Source organism: Mytilus galloprovincialis, chromosome 3 (genome assembly GCF_965363235.1).
Source record: "Mytilus galloprovincialis chromosome 3, xbMytGall1.hap1.1, whole genome shotgun sequence".
NCBI classification, from domain to species: Eukaryota; Metazoa; Mollusca; class Bivalvia; order Mytilida; family Mytilidae; genus Mytilus; species Mytilus galloprovincialis.
The window spans coordinates 38,691,163-38,712,219 of record NC_134840.1 but is presented as its reverse complement, the minus strand read 5'-3'; the positions used below and the strand labels follow the sequence as shown (position 1 = coordinate 38,712,219).

Here is a 21,057-nt window from a genome sequence, read left to right as displayed (position 1 = left end):
CGACATATTTTTGTATTATCAAATATCGGTTATGATAGAATCCTAGAATTCGTTTACATAATAGCCCGAATTCCTTAAAAGTAGGTTTAAACGTCTTACTTCTGACATTCTCTGTAACGTTTCATAGCATTTGTTTTAAGTTTAATAGCTTCACGTTGTGCAATTTGGTATTTAAGTTTATTTTCATTAGAGTAAAATTTGGTTTATCGCTTAAATTCACGGCTTCTGTGTCTGAAAATCTTGCTTCGACCGACATCCATGGCTTATGCCATTTAAGCAACAACGTCTGATTAAACAAGAATTTACTCAAATTATCTCATAGTCTTTCAAAAATAATAACAGTAATTCTAATCATATGAAGTTCAAATCCATTAAAATAAAACTACATGGGATTAAACTTTTCATTATGACTACTTAAGAAATTAAGCACAATATCTTAGAAATAACTTGAGAGAAAGTATGAATGAAAATAATTACTCGACTGGAGATGCGTGTGTGCAGTAAAATATCATATTATATATTTATATAAAATAAATAGAAGGAGATCTGGTGCATACGTCGATGAGACAACAACACAACGTCAAAATAAGTTAGGGGACAACAAACAAATTCGACAATAGACGACAGGTATTATACAATATTTCAAATCATCATAGATCATCAAAGTTAAAACTATTGCAGATGAAATAAAAGCAACACACAATGATTGTCCAAATAACTAAAGAAACTCAGATAATGACATACGACAACTGACGATCTTCCTCACTTGGTTTGGCGCTATGAAATAAAGAAGGGTTAATATATATTTGAAATATTTTAACCTTAATAATCTTGATCAGGAGATAGATTGGCAAAACGTAAATAAAAAAACACACCATAAAACAAGTTATTTGACCAGGTCCGTTTCATTTTATGAGTATTAAGGATGTGATCAGGTCAGTTTTATGAATATTAAGGATGTGATCAGGTCAGTTTTATGAATATTAAGGATGTGATCAGGTCAGTTTTATGAATATTAAGGATGTGATCATGTCAGTTTTATGAATATTAAGGATGTGATCAGGTCAGTTTTATAAATTTTTGTCAGATGTTCAGACTTCTTTGGGGTTTTTCTACGATTCATAAATAAATACTTTGCCCCATACCAATCACATGTTTTCCTTTTCATATAAAACTTCGATAGCTTATAAAAAGGTCATTACCAACATTTTGGCAGATTCTATTTTTTTCTTATGATTTGAGACCCAAATGATTTTAATGTTGAACATGTATAAAGTTAAAGTCCGAGTCAGCTGTTACCCGTCGTTAAAAAATCAAATAACGCAAAAAGAGTTCCGTACAACCTATTTTTTTTTCTTTTTTTTTTTTTACTTATTTTGATTCTTTAAAAATGCTCCTGTGACTTGCATAGCAACTTTTAATTCTAGATTATAACATTTTACCTAACTACATTTTTAAGGAAAACTCTTTGTTGTGTGTTTTATTTCACGCTGAAGTGCGATGGTGACATTGTGACGCTCTCTCGATGATAAGCTTTGCCGAAGTGCGATGGTGGTTATGCTGAAGTGTTAACCTTAAATGAAAAAAAGAAGCTTTAAGACCCTATACTTAACGTGTAACTGACCACATCCCAACATGTATTAGTTTGAGTATTATATACAAACACAATTTATTGGTGTGTGTTGTGCTCCGCAGCGGCTGTGACGTAAAGCAAATACCAATCCATCAATTGTGTATTCATTGATTATGGTCAGTATGCAAAGTTACCACTAAGATATTACCAGTTTGCTGTGACCGAATTTTATCAACCAACAAACACGAAAATTTTCAGAAATAAACTTGCAAATTCGATTGCAGTGAAGACCTTTTTGACTAATTATACACGTACGACGTCCTTCCTTCTTGTTGTTATGATAATATTACGCAATTTTATTTAAACTGTAGACAGAAAGCTATTTGTGGATAGAAAACTGTATGTTTTAATTCCCTTAGAAGAAATAGACAATGCGAAACCCACGCAAACTCATTTACTTCATGCAGTTTTTAATAATTTAAAACCGATTATTGTCAAAATAATTTAAATAAATTCGAAGATTCGAAAGAAAACCAAGCACTATATTATTAGTGTCATTCTATCAATCAGACATTCTGCTGTGAATGTCTTGGACTGCAGATGCTTGAAGATTGATTGATGCTTCAAACATATCGGGCACATTAATTAGGTCCATACTGTATATATCCTTCTGCTTCTGAAAAAAGGCTCCTAATGCATTAGGTCCAAAAATAGCTATAGCTATATAAGGGGACGACCATTTGATATTCTGGGGTGGGGGCAGGAGGATTTTGAAAATAAATAACTCATCCTTGATAATCACAAAAATAAATGGTTTGTTCTGTGGCAGTTTGAAAATAAATTACCTGACTTGCAATGTATTGAAAATAAATATCTCAGTAGGTCTAATCGAAAGTATGAGATGGTACCAGATTCTTCATAAATGCCTTTTTTTCCCAAAAAAAATCGGGAAACACTTCCCATTTTTTTTAAATAATAAAAGTATAAATATTATTTAAATATACTTGAAATGTCTGAAAATTGTTTTCATTTAACTTGAGGTATATTGTCTCTCTCAGGAAACCTTACCTCACTTTTATTATAACAGGGCCGTAACTACATTGAGGCAAGTGCCTCATGTAGGAATTTTCAAAACCAAACGCTTGTCTCCATATCAAATTGTGTTCACGGCGAGTGCCTTACAATAAGCAAGTTCTGTTTTCCCTCAGACGTAGCCCTGATTTTTCGGGATCAATGTTTCTTAATATTTATTTGTCTTTTGTTCATTGATTGCCCTTCTGTATTCTGTTAGTGTTGCATTCCTTTTGTAATCTAGTAATTTTGTTATGAACTTGATTATGAGTTTTAAAAAAAAAACAGCAGCCACACACTTAACTATTTGAATTCCATTTTTGCTTTATCATGCACATTGGTCTTTTGATGTTGTCCCTAGAAACTTAAGTCTTACACTAAATTTATACATATTTCTTTAAGACCAAAATATTGTCAAAAAATTATTAAAACAAAACTTGCTCTTTCTGATTAAGTAAGGTTCTTCGGAACACCCAGAAAGCATGATTTTGCATCATTTGTTCTATAGTTTCTTGGGTCTTCAGTGGCTCCAAAACCCTTCAAAAAAATATGTTTGCCAATACTTTTAAAAGAGGCTAGTTACAACCAAACTTTAATAGTATGTATGTATGCAATGCATGTATATGCAGTTGGGAATATAAAAGATTCATTTTAGCAGAGGATGATGATCAATTCTGATTAAATGGCACATACTGACTTGACTATACATGTATAATTTATAATAAACAAATCATTGAAAATTATATGTTTTCGAATATCATAAATATAGTTGTGAAAATAAATAATCAGTCCCTTGCTTTAATGAAAATGAAAAATCTTGCTTCAATAGTGCAGAAAATGAATAACCTGTCCTCTTAATTTACAAAAATAAATAACCCATCAAAAACAAATCCCCCCCCCCCCCCCCCCGAATATCAAATGGTCGTCCCCTAACTAATAATATTTTGTTATCAAATGAAAGCTGAAAGAGTAATCATTTTATTTTAATTATGAAAAAAGGCACGAAATTTTAAAAGGAGAGTGTCACCGTTTCTCAGATCTGAAGTACCTGTTTTGGGTATTTACTAAGTTGGGTGTAAAATACGCTCTGGCAAACTCATTTACTTCATGCAGTTTTTAATAATTTAAAACCGATTATTGTCAAAATAATTTAAATAAATTATGAAAGTATGAGATGGTACCAGATTCTTCATAAATGCATTTTTTTCCCCCAAAAAAATCGGGAAACACTTCCCAATTTTTTTAAATAATAAAAGTATAAATACTATTTAAATATACTTGAAATGTCTGAAAATTGTTTTTATTTAACTTGAGGTATATTGTCTGTCCTCTTAGTTTACAAAAATAAATAACCCATCAAAAACAAATCCTCCTGGACCCCCCCCCCCCCCGAATATAAAATTGGCGTCCCCTAACGAACGATATTATAAGGTCTCAGAGATTTGACGAATATATTTGATGCGTTTACGAAATCAATTAGCCCCTTTGACTTGAAAGTAGTACAATACAAAATAGTTCCTACACATTGGGGAAACTAACAACATATGCAGTAATACTATATTTTGTTATCAAATGAAAGCTGAAAGAGTAATCATTTTATTTTAATTATGAAAAAAGGCACGAAATTTTAAAAGGAGAGTGTCACCGTTTCTCAGATCTGAAGTACCTGTTTTGGGTATTTACTAAGTTGGGTGTAAAGTACGCTCTTGTATGCAATTAAAGGTATATTGGTTTTTTTTCAGCACAATACAAACTAAGGTAGTGCTTGAATTGAAATGATTGTTATTTTATTTGAACTTAAGTGGGTACAGAACACCTAAGGGAGTAAACTCTTAAAAACCAGCTGAGTGTTTTAATCACATACTGTTAGTTTAGAGAAATCACGCTTTTCAACGACCAAAATTAGTGTTTGTCAAACTGCTATATAGCCAACTAATTTATTCACTATTTATTTAAGATATTTTTGATATATAGCTCATCAACGGTTTCGGTACTTATACATCTTTGGATTTCAAATGTTTGGCTTAGAGCGTTCCTGATGAAGGTAAATCCAGAAAAGCGCTTCGGACGCAATAAATTATTAAACGTGTTGTTTTCAATTTTTATTCCTGTAAATTGAGCGGTTCAAATTTCTAGAAATTTTCATGTTTTAGTTAATCAAGTCAATGTTCATCTTTTGTCAAAACTTTATGAAAATTAAACGAGTCAAATCTATTTAAGTCAAAGCATTTGGTATCTCCTTAAGACAAAAGAGCAATGAATGCTTGAAATTAAGAATTTAACATAGAAAACAATAAGGCCATTTCTCTGATGGAAACCATGTATATACTTCTAAATAATTATTGTCTTTGGTTTACGGTTGGATTCTTTCTAAATTCTGTCGACGTTTACTCATTTACTCTTTAGAATGAAATTCAAAACAGTGTGGCTGTGGCCATTGATTGACACATTAAATTCATCCATTGACTGGGATAATTTACGTGAACGTTTGTCTGTAACGACCACTGTTCACGACGTACCTACGATAGACATTTAAACTGTGGGGTCACCAAAGGTTTCTTAATTATAAAATAATTCGAAAAATTAATCAGGAATAACCTTTATGTTTTGACTTATATAATTGATATAAATCAAAACATCGTGTTATTTCTGATTAATTTATCGAATTACTTTATTAAGGTGTTGAGAACCTTTGGTGACCCCATAGTTTAAATGTCTTTAAAAAGTACATAGTGAGCAGTGGTCGTTACATACAAACGTTCACCTAAATTGTCCCAGTCAATGGATGAATTTAATGTGTCAATCAATGGCCACAGCCACACTGTTTTGAATTTCATTCTATATTATATATAAACAAGAGTGAGTGAAGTAAAACACGACTCATAGAACACAACGTAAAGTAAAAGTTTCAATCAAATAGAATCAGCGGTTGCTTTTTTTCAACTGACAATGTAATTAAGTTGTAAATTTCTCATTAATTAAACTATTTCTCCCAGATACTATCAAATTGAAATATCAGAACTGTCAGTACGTAGGATGTAAATATTAAAATCAGTTTTTTTTTTGTATCTCCCGATACATTAATTACATCGTGAAAAGCCTAAAGGTATTTGTTGTTTACCATTATCTTGCAGAATGATCTGTCAGGAAGTGACGCGATGGGATTTATCTCTGCTGCTTATTTAGCAGCAGTGACAAGTAAAACGCACATGTACAATGATATAAATATTTTAAAATTGAGATAAATATAATTGCAACCCGCCAGCGACGAATACGTACGTCTTACTCTTAAATACTACATCAATAAATGTTTTGCATCTCAAAATGTCCTATAGCATAGCATATGACATTGGTCAACAGTTTAATCGGAAAAGAACGTATTATAATTGATTGAAAGGTTTTATGACGAAAATGTGCATTTACCAGTTATGAAAAAATCTATTTTATTTGAAATATATTCCAATGCTTTGATTTTTCTGATACTAAATGGTATTTTACAGTCATTTATAAAGGGATGAATTTTTGTTTACTGTCTTTACTTTCGCGGTTATATTGGCATTTGAATGCTGTCACTGACGCATAAATTTGGGAACTAAGGACATTTTATATCGTAAAATCTAAAAATTTACAAAAACGTATTCCATGCTACTTCTTATATAAATTAGCCACAAGATTTTGAATAAGACTAACTGATTTGACCACTTTCGATTTCACTGCGGTAGACGGATGATAATAATAACGAAACTGTTTGATGTCGTACGTGTTTTGCTTCCATTATATTCTATTCTCGTCCGAGATATGAACTAAATAAACACACACACATACAAAAACACAAACATATACAATTGTGTATATTACCTTAAATCTTATTAGAAAAAAAATAATTTGACAAAGATGTATCGGTATAATGAAAACAAAATAGACAATACAAATTGATAAAGACAACGTTTAGATATTGAGATTATGCTAGCCTTTTCTGGAAGGAATTGTATACACGCACGTATAGTTGTGTTAAGATATAACGCACCAATTATTCGAGCGTATTCAAGATGAGAATAAGTTAACAAATACTCATTGATCGAGTCTAAAACCAATAAATTTTGAGAAGCGAGCGTTAACACAGAAATGAAATGAACGAGTAAAAGGTCAAGGTTCTGCTTTACGACGTACTTATCTGAAGTGTTGGTAGACTGCGACTTTATCTGTCTTTCGGAGTCTTCGCCATTTTTTTTTATTGTATTCTTGTATCTACTTTTGATGCAAGTCAATAGTTAGACATTATACACACTAATATAATTAAATCTCACCTGAATCATTTTAAAAAATAATAAAAGTAACTTCATAGTAACCGTGAGTTCCCCAACTTTCTTTATATAAATGAAGCTATAATGAAATATCGAAGAATCCAAGATAATTCATAACGTTTGTAAAAGGTAACACTTCGTTACAACTGTGATGTTTTGATTTCAAGATTAACACATGTTCCGGTATAAAAATATGAACAAGGCTTTTTTTTTAAATGCTAGAAGATCTCTGTTATGATTTTATAGCATTATAACATATTCCAGGATTTAGTTTTTAGTTGAAATGATACAATTTTCGAGATGTAAAAAAAAAGTTAATTATGTTATGTAAATATTCAAACCATGACCTATAAGCAAGCAAGCAAATTATCTCTAGTCGCCTGCAACAAAACATCAGCGGAAATTGTAATTGTCGTTTAAGGTGGTACCTAACACTACAGGGAGATAACTCTGTAAAGTCAGCTAAACGTTTTAATTACGTTGTGTTGTAAAGGGAATATTTAAGCTTCTCAATGATCAAAATTGGTGTTTGTCAAATTGCTATATAACCAGTGTAATTTTTCTGACAAAACGGTTGGTTCAAATTTTTAAAAAATTTTAAATTTTGTTAAAGTGTCAAAGTAAATACTTTGACAAAATTTGATGAAAATTAAACGAGCCAAATTAATTTTAGTGAAAGTGTTGGGTACCACCTTAAGCGATATCATATCCATCTTGAGACGTTGTAACTAAATTAATGTACTCGTCGTTTCAGTGATTTCTATCTTGAGATCTTCGTAACTAATTTATATACTAGTCGTTTCCGCTCTATGTTAATATGTTATGCATAGTCGCTTTTGCTTAGTCCACCTTCAATAGTTATCAAAGGTACCAGGATTATAATTTAGTACGCCAGTGTATAATAGAAAAGTATGAGAAGACCACAAGACAAATGTTTACGGATAATTATAGAGGTTAAGACCTTGTGCCATTTAAAGATATACACGAGCTGTAAATCGGCTAATATCATCCGTGCAAAAACCAATTAAATCTCAGATTGTGTTGTAAATGTCTTCTCGATCACTACAAACTTCTTCTTTTCTCTGTTAGATCAAAACTTTATCATATGATTTTATTTTGAATCAATGTTCATAAAGCAGGATTCGTTTAGTCATTTTAAAACTGATTGTGTCATAAAAATATTATCTCTAATCAGATTAAGTTTTCTTTACAAATATACGGCAATACAAATAAATCTAACAAACTATATAGAAATGGTGTGTATACAATTACTGAAGCCATAAGGATTTATTCAAGAAAGATCAAAGGAATTTGATGTATTTAGCGTGATTCTTTGAGTACTTGTTGATTACTAATTGGGATTGACCTTTTATCAATAAAATACGAGAACTTGTCAATGAAAAATTACAGTTACTTATATTTCTTCATTGTGTAAGTTTTAGATATAGCCGTCTCATGGGGATGTTTACCGTTCTTTACACCTACTGAACATAAAACTTGAGGCAACCAAGAGCTTGTAATCGCTGACTGAGTCAATATCTTGATATCTGCTTTTTCAGGGTTGTTGTCTAATTCATTCTAACATTCTGTGTACTGGTTGGTTCCGTCTATCTACGTTTATAAATCAGTCGCATACATATGAATATTTCCAAAGACTTTAGTTTATCTTTATGTCAGTAGCACCATCATTCACCTTTTTTGTATTATAAACTATTAGAACTCATACATCTGGTTGGAAACAGAACAGAATTATTCATAGAGGTAATTTACAAACTTTGAAAAATAATAATGCCCCTATATTGAAGATGCATATACCATATATTGTTTTTAGATTGGGGAATACTTGTTTAGTACATGAAATTGAGAGTTATCACCCTCATTTTGGAATTGATTTCGACGGTTGCCGTGAAATGCAGTTTTACCCGCGACAGCATAAGTTATTCAATATAACAGTGTTACTTGACTTGTCTGTTTTTAAATTGTTGTCTATAGTGCATCCGTTAATGCAAGATCGTCAATAACAAAGTATGTAAATCAATTTAAACAACCTTATTTTTCAATAAAAGTCATTTATTCTGCAATCAGCCAACTAATGTACTAATAACACATATACAAATGGTTTTATTTGTACTCGTTACGCCGCTATCACGTTGACAAAGCGGTAAATATTTATTAAGAATCACTGATGTTTTGACGTTTTACACTACATGCATGAATAATAATAATAACTTCAAGACTCAAAGCTGATGAACTTGATTACCGTCCAACTTCATAGTCTTTTACAGCCAAAGACATCCTTGTAGACGAACATATATATGCAAAATGTACCAGCCTTCAATAAACATTAAACATACAGTGACTACAACCATGTATCATATTTAAACAAAATTATCAAGCGAACGGGCAGAGTATAACAAGAAATTATCATATATTTTTTTATGGATACTAAAGAACGTTGAAAGTCCTTTATTAATATTAACATTCAAACATTCTATAATACACAGTTGGCCCATTTACTTTCAAGAAACAACAAAGGAACGAACAAGATTTAGTGGTTTAAAGCCTACACATATGTTTTTTTTCCTAATATGCGTTTTGTGTAAGTAATGTTATTCCGCAGGGATAGTTTGTCAATTATATTTTCTGTAAATCATTCGTTTTGTAGCTTCAATCTTTATCGATAACAATTTTAATAAGCGTTTGCCGCTAACTGTAAATAGGCTGATTTAATTCCGTAGCCAGAATAATTTCAAATTGTAAATTGCCTCCCTCTTCACACGACATTTCACATTATGTCACTTTTCTAGACAAGAAAAAGAGAAAAACAAACTAATGGACTTTTTACAGTGAATTGATAATTAAATGCTTGCTGGTGATGTTGACCGTTTGGATTTAAGATGAAATCACCATGCTTAAAATGGAATATTTATTTTAACATGTTAACTGAAAACAAATAGATCTAAACCAACACGTTTCTACAACTTTTTGACAACCTGTACATCACATCTACCAAGAAAGTTAGTTCGACCATAATGGAGTATTCAATACGTTTTACTTCGGTGAAATTTTAAAAAATCAAGAATTTAAATTGATACATTTAGTCGGAAGAGCATTTATTTTAGTTAAACAATATAAACAAAAAATATTGATAGGTCATGGAGCTTCTTTTCGAGATATTTGATTTATAGAATAATGCTGGTAAAGTCTGACTCGGACTTCTACCTTATACTTGCATTGGTATTATTTTGGTCTTAGATGAAATGAAAAAAATCAAGAATCTGATTAAATTTTGGCAAATGACCTTTAAATGATCTATTTAGTTTTATATACAAAGATAAATGGGTGTAATGGGGCAAAATATCTTACCATGTATCGTATGGTAAAAAAACCCAAGGATTCCGAACATCTAACACAAATTCCAAAACCTTACCTAGTAAGTTTATCCTTAAGTTAATCGTATCTTTGCTGGGTAAACCCAAAAGCATAGTGGTATACCTCAATCCTTTTAACGCCTCCAGCAAATTTAACCTTAATTAGATTGGCTATTGTTTTAAGATCCTTTTTGTTCATATAGGTCCTAGCATTGCAGCGTTAATGGTTACGCATCCCTGGCTTTCAAATGCTTTTAATGTTTAAGAGTTTAAGATGAAGGCAAATCTAGAAAAATTGTGTAATTCATTTTCAAATTCTTTTAGTTCTATTTAATATCGAAATAATGATGAAAAGATTCCAAAGTAAAAGACATTTTGTCAGTTGTTATGGTTATGAATTAAATGCAAGCAGTATGTAGACATCAGGCAAACATATACTATTCAATACTATTGAAAAATAGACACTACTGATATATGACAAACCATAAGGTTTTGTAGCCACCCGAATTATGTCATTTGAAAGTTTTTATTAACTTTTGGAATTACATTTTGATTTGAAAACTTTGTTATAGTAACTAATTTGAATACAAATTGTATATAATTGTGACAGTTTAGTAAGCGCCTGATATATTATACATCGGACACTGTTTATTATTGAAGACTGAATGTTGCCTTTTATATGTTATTTATTCAGGTTTCATGTTTTTGTGTATCTGTACTATCGAATTGCACGTGTTTACCCCTCATTTCCCTATTTCATGCATTTTATAAGATGATTTCCAAAGCTATTTTTCCAGAGTTTAAATTATCATGTGTTGTATACTTCAACGATAGAATAACGAAAATGACTTATTTGTGATCACACGTACATTGTATACTATTGTTGGCAATGTTGTAAGAAACTAAAACGGGAGAAAATAGATCATTACACGGTTGTTTTATTTCGATAATTCAGTAACAACAAATAGTGTTTATTATAAAATATCAAATGAAAGTACGAATAAATATTTAGGTAAAATTAAGTAAAATAACATGACTCTAGAAGGATTGTGTTATCTATATAATATCTTCTCTTGAGATCAGATACGTCATCGAGTAAATAGAAGAGGACACTTATGATTGGCATACGAATTACAAATTTCGTGACCAGACTGTAAAACTAGACAAATGTAAATCTGCAAACTTCTGTCAACATAAGGTTTTATACATATTATAACGTTCGTTTGTTATATCTCGTGTTTAAAATGTCCTTGCATAATGTAGCAAAATTCCACGTGTACTTATTAATCGCATTTTTTAGATTTTTTTCCGGCTACTTTTAGAGAGCACGTAAACATAGTCTGACAAAAAAAGTCGTTTTTAACTATCTATATTATTACTGAAACCTAAATATGTGAGTCAAGATTCGAAGTTTCATATTAGATATTTAAAGCATGCATTTCAATATTCCAAATTTGTCAATAAAATAACAAATTTCAACTCTCAGATAATGGATTTTTCTTTACTAGATTTGATTAACATGTATATCCCATAGATGTGTTTTATACTACGCAAACATTAAGTTCAATAACATTTGTTATTTTCGTAACCAAACAGACCATTTATCATTTATATGTCTTAATTCACTTGACTGAGCTGAGACATTAATTACAATATTCCATAGTTTGGATTTTTTTTCTTGAGAGAACACATTCAACCCAATTAAATGATATTTATTTTGTGAAACATACGTTAATGAAGAAAATCAACATGAAATTAATTATATCTCAAAAAGTTATATAACCACTAAGCTGAACTGAATACAATCGTGTGCGTAAATCCCGGCGAGATTGTAGCAGCATAGTTCATTTAATTAGGATTCATTCGGATAAACTTGAATCGCAATTATCTGTCCACTGATATAGGCATCCTTGACAAATTAAGTTAATGTGTTTAGTATGAACGTGATTTTACTTTCTATGTGTAGAGCAAACATCGCGTTTACTTGAATTAACGCTGCTTTTACATTTTGCGTCCATTTAGAAAATGTTGCTTGGTATGCATTCGTCTAAGTTGTAGTAGTCTTTATCATGCAATATGACAAACAAGAAATTTAGTGATGCATGTAAGTGTTTAAAGGATCTAGCACTCTAGTACTTCATTTTATTTGAATAATAGCTTATTTTAAATTTTGCGTCTATTAAAATATATTATTATAGCTTAGTTTGAATTCGACATTTTTCTGTGGTAGTTTTCATCATGCAATATGGCATAAATGAAACTAATTGCAGCATGTCTCAAACAGTCTAGTTCATGTTCTGATTGACAGGCACAAAGCACCGAAATAATAACACTTGCAGATTCTGAAATCTAGTTCAAAGCCAATAAAAACTAATGAATAAATGATGTTCTCTAAGAATAAAGCATGTTAATATGTTTCCCATTTGGCCTTTCTGTTTGACTTTCATTTTCGTTTTTTTTTTATATTTCTTGTGGTGGATGGTGACACTCGAATTCTCCGAACCCCATTTAGAAACACTTTCCAACAACAGCACAAACCTGTTATTCAAACGTCTTTTGAAATGCATTGGAGACAATGATGAATTCAAATTCATTAATAAGTTAATGCATTTTGTATCAGTTTCCGTATTTTATTTAAAGAAGTAAAGAGAAGGCTATAGATATATTAAATTACATATAATAAAATTACACTAAATCAGACTTTCGTTGTCGAAACTATACCCCGTGAAACGGTTAATATCGGATAACATGCATAGGTTTTCATGTTGTTTTATAATTATTGCATTGAAATTCTATTATTCTGAACAACAAACCAAACAAATGCAGAAAACTAATATTAACGAAATGGAAATTAAATGGCATGAAAGTTACATTTCAGTTATAAAAATAATCCTAAACCGTTGTACTCTAAATTCTGTCAAGTTGGCAGTACTGGTGATTGATAGCAGTTATAAACTGATTTAATCTATAATTGAATTTAGGTAATATTTCTATATAAATTTGATTAATCCTAGTGTAACGTTCATATTCAAACGTGCATCATGTGAATATATATAATCGAATTCAATTTCATAAACAGACTGAAACAAGCATCTATAACAATTCGAATGGTAGTTTCTACAAAATAAATATGTATCCTATATATAAATGAAGTTCATGTTTAGGAATAAGATATGTTTGTTTTCGTCCTGAATGTGCATGCATAATTTGCCACTGAACACTAAAGTTGAAACGTCTGTCTTTTTTTCAAAACACTATCCTATTAAATGCAAATCTAAATTTTCGACCTTTATCCAAGTAAATTTGCTGCAGAACCTTCCTCCTAGTATTTTATATTTCTATTAAATGTTCAGTGGCAAACAAAATGCATACTAAGGGCGAGAAAATATTAATGCAATATGAATATGAAGCCTGCTATGTAGTAGTCTGTTACGCTAAGTCGGACTTTATTGTGCTAGTTCAGACGAAAACAGTTCGCAGGAAAACTTATCACCTTATTTCGACTCATTTTTCTGACTATGAGCAGATCAGTCTTTAGTCATACTCCTAAATGCCTCGTGCTCAATGGAAACGACTTTGGCCTGGTTGGGGATTATCTACACGACTTTCCGCACGTGAGGCAAGCGCGCTACTTCTAGACCATACTTAGAAATATTTATATTGGAACAATCAACCGATCGAACAAACGTTTAAATTAAATCAACTATATTAAACTGACAGCATACCATATCATAAAACTAATTTATTGTCAAGCATTCCATATTTGTCTTGTAATCATTCAAATATAGGATTTTTTTGTTGTTGTGAAGAGATGATCGATTCTTTAATTGAGATATCCGTGTTTCACAGATAGTCTCAGACATAAGCGTAGTTCTCATTCCTTAGTATGCCAGAGATCATTTCGAATGTGAAGTATATTTTTACATAAAGCCATAATAAAGGTCGGTTCAGCCTAAAATTGATCATTTATTTTCGCAGGTCGTCAGCCTCTGTTTTCATCGATAAAAATCATTTTAGGCGCTTTGTTCCCTTGGAATCTTAATATTTCTGTACACGCATTTTTCGGTTTAAACCTAGAAAAACTATAGTAATACAATTTTGCAGAATTTTTTGATATTTGACTTAACTAATTTTCACACATTCAGTACAGTTATAATTGTAAAAAAAATGTTGGTTGAAAGTCAACATGGCGGCTAACCAACATTATACGGATAAATTCATTTAAATTCATTCAACAACGGCATTACATACTACTAACTCTAAAGGAGAGGTTAAAACATACAATAGGAACATTCAAACTCATTAGTCGAAAATAAACTGACTACGCCATAAACAATAAAGAACCAACAGGCAGACAATTATTATTGCACACAAAACACAATATAGAAAACTAAAGACGGAGCAACACGAATCCCACCAAAAACTGGGCATAATATCAGATGCTCTGGAAGGGTAAGAAATCCTGCTCCACATGTATCACCCATCGTGTTGTTTATGTAAATACAAAACCTTGAATGAATAATTCGGCAGATAATGACGAAACATCAGCTGTGGATGAGACGGTCTGAAATCCACGTAAAGTACGACTTGAAATGTCGGATGAAATGAAAATTTGTTCATTTATTGTTGAGAAACTGATTTCGTTTTCATAAAGATAATGATTAAACTTCAACGTTCATCATATTTTGATTGCTTACACCAAATTTTGTACATTCCATTACGTGTTGAAATACTTCAAGTAACATTTATTACAAAAGGGTATTATATCATGTGGGAACAGACGAAAAATAATTGTTCTGACAGACTTGATTTCCAATAGACGATAGGATCAAATATCTTCAGACAAATATCAACAGTAATGATACTAATCTATAGGAAGAGAAATCATACAAATATTACCATGTAATAGAAAAAAAACAATGGCATACAGTAACAAATTCATCTATCCCAAAGCAAATTTAACACAAATGTCAAACACGCATCGACGTTATTATTCGTTTAAATTCATCGTTTATAGTCTTTATTTATTATCAATTATCCATCATGGATATTTCATAAACATGCATAGGAATCTAATGTTTAGTGGTTGTTGTCTGTTTATTATACCCCCGCTTTAAAAAAGGGGGGGTATACTGTTTTACCTCTGTCTGTCCGTCAGTCCGTCCGTCCGTCAGTCCGTCAGTCCGTCCGTCAGTCAGTCCGTCCCATGAAACTTTCGTCACATTTTTCTCAGGAACTACACATCCACCCTTTCTGTAATTTGGTATCAACATTTATATATGTTAGCCATACCGTGTGATGCGTTTTCAGATTCATCACTTGACAACTTCCTGTTTACCGAACACTTGTATGATTTTACACATAATAGCCAAGTTGAAAATTTTCGTCACATTTTTCTCCGGAACTACACATCCACCCTTTCTGTAATTTGGTATCAACATTTATATATGATAGCCATACCGTGTGATGCGTTTTCAGATTCATCACTTGACAACTTCCTGTTTACCGAACACTTGTATGATTTTACACATGATAGCCAAGTTGAAAATTTTCGTCACATTTTTCTCAGCAACTACAATACAAGGATTTCTGAAATTTGGTTTCAGGATTTATATAAGTCAGCTATACCGTGTGATGCGTTTTCAGATTCATCACTCGACAACTTCCTGTTTACCGAACACTTGTATGATTTTACACATGATAGCCAAGTTAAAAATTTTCGTCACATTTTTCTCAGGAACTACAATACAAGGATTTCTGAAATTTGGTTTCAGGATTTATATAAGTCAGCTATACCGTGTGATGCGTTTTCAGATTCATCACTTGACAACTTCCTGTTTACCGAACACTTGCATATTTTTACACTATTAATATTATCCACTTGCGGCGGGGGTATCATCAGTGAGCAGTAGCTCGCAGTTTCACTTGTGTTGTTCATAAGTGTTTCTCGTTTTTATATAAATTAGACCGTTGGTTTTCCCGTTCGATTGGTTTTACACTATAATTTTTTTGGGGCCTTTTATAGCTTGCTGTTCGGTGTGAGCCAATGCTCCGTGTTGAAGGCCATACTTTAACCTTTAATGGTTTACTTTTATAAATTGTTACTTGGATGGAGAGTTGTCGCGTTGGCACTCACACCACATCTTCCTATGTCTATAGATTTATATAATTTTCATTCCCTTGTTATGTGTCAAGATTTGGTTATCATGGTAACACGTATTACTGGTACATTAATTTAAATTTCATTGAAGTTTATAACTTCACTTAGTCCAGTTTGATATTTACTAAAATACTCCCTAAAACACGATTTTTCAGCGGATTTAAAAATATTGTATTTTTTTTATATTATAATGATTAAGCCAAAAGTTGAGATTGGAATACTTATAAACAACTTGTCTCTCCCAGCATTCATTCGTGTAGGTGCCTAAAACCGGCATCTTAGTTTCGAATATTTACGATCACCGTAAAATTTGTTCACCATTTGTCTAGACCCATTACCACAGAATTTATCCACTTCTTGTCTAAACCCAGCACAGCATAATCTATTCAACATGTTTTGTTGAGTTTAATGATTAACTTGTCTAGACCATAAGCGCTGAATTTATACACCATTTGTCAAAACCTATCACCACCAAGTCGCTAGTCTTATTTTTTGTTATAACAACTACATGTATGGTATAGTGATATACTTGTAACAGCATATATTAAAATCAGTTGGAATAAGTATGGTTATTTGAAAATTCATCTGGCAAATATTTTCGTTTATGTAAATTTTATGAAGTTATGAAGTAGATTAAATAAAAAAATTTTAGAAAATGATTTTTATTTTCCAGATATTATGCTATTGTACACCCATTATCCGCCATGAAGGTTAACAGCAAGTCAAGAACAAAGAAAATTATTGCAGTTACATGGGTCATTCCAATATGTGTGGCATCACCTTATCTTTATTGTAAAAATTATGTATTTACAATTTCCAGTGATTATGGTATGATTTCCCGCCAGATATGCTCAGATAGGTTTGACGAATTAGACGGCAACACGGGAACATTTAGGAGAGTTTTCTTTATTCTTTTATTCGTCATTATGTATTTCTTACCCATGATGATAATAATTGGAACTTGTACAAAAATAGCCATGTGCTTGCTTCGACCTATTGTGATTGAGAATACCCATCTTCGAAGACGTGATTCTAAACGGAGAAACGAAGTAAATAAACGCAAGGTGAGATATTATTAAAAACATGTACTGTTTATAATGAGTTCAAATTGTACAATCATGACGTTATAAACGACAAAACAATATGTGGAATTAAATATTTTAAGAACTAAAAGTTGCTTCCTCGTTTGAACAATTTATTCCTTGATATATAATGTAAACATGTTTAACTGCATCCTTAAAGCGTATAGTTAGAGTTGTCAGATTATAAAAACTCGTCCACTCAGACCTTTGAGACTGCTATAAGATGGTCATTAAGTGAATTATTTTATTGCTTAAGTCTGCAATTCACCTCCTTCACTGTTCTTTAATAAGTTCAATGTTTTTTGTTAGAAGGTTTACAGCACTTTTACATATAAACCCAAAGAATACATCAACAAATTAATATAGGCAGATCATAACATGCGAGACAAATCTAGAATACAAATAAGGAACACGTTTAACTAAACCAGATTAGCAATATGAACTCTCATCCACACCGGAAATGATTTGAGCAGTTCTGAAAGGGTAAAACATCCTTGCGCCTTTAATAAACCAGAATCCCCTTTCGTCCCTCTTTTATAACAATGCTTTATTTGTATGTTTTAGAGATGTGGCAATATGTGTATTGTCTAATAACGAGATCACACTTCAGGTTCATTAGGTTAAACAAAGTCAATCTACGAAGTAACAAACAATGCTTCCTTAGCATTACGAAACAAATAATATTATTCAGTGCTATTTGAAAAAAATGAAACATTTCAAATATATTTTTGATTGAAAAAGAGATCACCCATAGGTGAGAAATAATTAAAATTGTTAAACAAAATTATCTTTGTAAAATAATGCCGCAAACAGGAGATCAGTGTTTATGTTTATTATTACAATGTTATGTATTTTTAAACTGTTTTGAAGCACCAAAGATAATATATACTCTTTACTGTTACTCTTTAAATTTTTGGGAAACAAAAAAATAAATCTAGGTCTTTATAATTTTTTTTATAGGATATACTAGTATTTATCGCTTCCTAAAATCGTACAGGACTATCCGTGCTTACTGTTACAATTGCACATAAACAGAAATCAACGTTTTTGGAAAGCAAGTGTAGGTGTGTCATTTTTGAAAGCTTAAGAATTATTTATGAAAGAAAGCAATATATTCCAATATAAGCATTCCGTGAAGTACGTACAAATTAATTGTCTCAGCGACAATAATAAGAAACAATTGTATTTTATTCGGCTCGTGAGTAAACATTGGTTTGATTGAATTGTCATTCTTCGCTGTCAACGCTATTCACTTTTCCATATATCTACAAGTTATGTATTTACGATAACAATTTTCTCGATCGTATGAGTCAAGTACTATTGAGGTGGACGTTTAAGTAGGGATATTTGTCGCTGAGTGTTTAACTATGCTACATAAATGGTAGGCATAGAAGCCTGATCAATGTAAACTATTCAATGTATTTCTGATTTTGGACGTTTTAACCATGGCTTTACACATAGAAGTAGTCTGTTAAACTATTAAAAACAATTTTCAGAAAGCTAGTTATTTGGTGAGATAGTTATGCCTTATTGGCCTATATCTGTCGATGTATTACTACTACATTTCCTTTAATATCTGCCATTATGATAGCCAATAGTAGAGTGTGTATTGTGTAGCATCTTATAGTGAAATTTATAAACAAAACAAAAAAAGAAAGAAAAAAAAAAGGACCTTTCTACCACTGTTATAATCGTAGAAGGGTACTTTTTATAATCTTCTTTTGTTTTCGAAAATTTGATTAAACTTATTATAAGTGTTTTTTTTTTTTTTTTATTATTTATTTATTCAAAATATGATTTTTACTTTTTCAGAATATTATTTTTATTTATTCGAAGTATGATTTTCATTTATTCACAGTTGGGTTTTGATTACAGGTAGCAAGAATGGTTATTGTAGTGGCAGTAGCCTTTATCGTAGCTTGGTCGCCACAATATTTTGTTAGCATCATAAGTCAGCTTCAAGAATCAAGTTTCTTACGAGAGGAGCAGTTTCTTTTTACAATGCTGATGACACATCTGTTCGGATTCATCAACAGTTGCGTAAATCCATTCATTTACACGGCTATGAGTGAAAAGTTTAGAAAAAGTTTCCGGCGAACTCTTGGAAAAGTATTCTGCAACTACTATTGCAGACAGCGACTGTTTTATAGAGGAAGTATGTCACAAAGACGTTCAACAGCTATCACTACTCATGCGTCATCATTTACGGATCCCGAAGCAGAACCGTTGCGATCCGATTCCAAATTTCCTCGTTACAAACTTCAAGTTAAAGCTACACCTTCACGGAGTAGTAGTAGTGATGGAAATTCAAGTTGTCGATCGAACAGTCGATTGACTAAAAACGGAACAGGAAACTCAAAAGAAACATGCCTGTCATTACAATGTAACGGTGATGACAATATTGTAGCAAATCCTAAACAATGTCATGTCAGGTTCAAACCTAACCATATCGACATTCCAGATTCTGATTCTTTGTCCGGCATTAACACATTCTCGACAGATGACAATCCTACCATGTTACAAAAAGGCTCTAGGAAATCACCAATTACCACAAATGGATGTTCGTATCATGGTAAAGACTCTGTTGATTCATTTTCATGATTAAATCCATTTCATAACGTGTAATTGGTCCCTGGAATTAATCTGTGATAGGATATTCTGGACTGAAGACAGATTATTTAGAGTTAAAACATATCAAATTAATAATTTAACAGGAACATCCTTATTATTTATTTTGTGTAAAGATTGTTGTATTCAATCATAAAGTATTATTTATTAAAGCAGGGATGAGACATAGTTATATCCGCCTTTTAATATAATACCTTGTTGGTCTGACTTGTACAATATTAATATTCAGAATAAAAAAAAACATGTGAAAACTTTAAACAGTATTACCAAATACGGTACTGATTAGTTCAAGTCGCAGGGATGAAATAATAATAAATAAAAACCGTCTCTATTTAGCTATACCTTAATTCTTACTGCGCGTGCAAACTAATGTGTTATCTTAAGGTAGCACTACAGTCAGAATTTTCTGACTCCAACCAACAGTCTTTAATGATTAATTTCTCAAAAACTACTCAATGGATTTTTAAAATCTTTAGCTCATTATAGAGATGAAATATTAATTCTTCTTAATCTGTAAATAAATTAATTTTTGGTATGATAAATCTCAAATTATAGCTTCTTAATTGCCAAAAAAGTGGTCTTCCAACTCGGATGAAAATGACACAATCAGGTCAAATGGTAGTGAAAATTTGTTTTCATCGCTTTAATCAACCATATATATACACTATAAACACAAGAGTGCACACGCTGAAATGTCTCGCCTTCTATACTAACCATTGATATTATGTTGATAGTCCTAAGTATAAAGCTAAGCTTTAATACAACTGCCACATAAACTTAACATTAACCAAGATAACTAAACAAAGACCAATGAACCTTGAAAATGAGGTCAAGGTCAGATGAACCATGCCAGGCAGACATGTACAGC

The 21,057-nt window shown here is 31.5% G+C and overlaps 1 protein-coding gene across 2 annotated transcripts in view; it reads left to right on the top strand.

Moving 5' to 3' along the window:
- Positions 1-20,348, top strand: part of LOC143066408 (QRFP-like peptide receptor) — an 84,531-nt gene extending 64,183 nt beyond the window's left edge. For both annotated transcript variants that reach the window (XM_076239344.1, XM_076239345.1), the window contains 2 exons: positions 17,153-17,543; positions 19,437-20,348. In XM_076239344.1, the coding sequence (XP_076095459.1) occupies positions 17,153-17,543; positions 19,437-20,162 (1,117 nt within the window). In that variant the 3' untranslated portion in view covers positions 20,163-20,348. The remainder of the gene's footprint in view (positions 1-17,152; positions 17,544-19,436) is intronic.
- Positions 20,349-21,057: the final 709 nt, after the last annotated feature.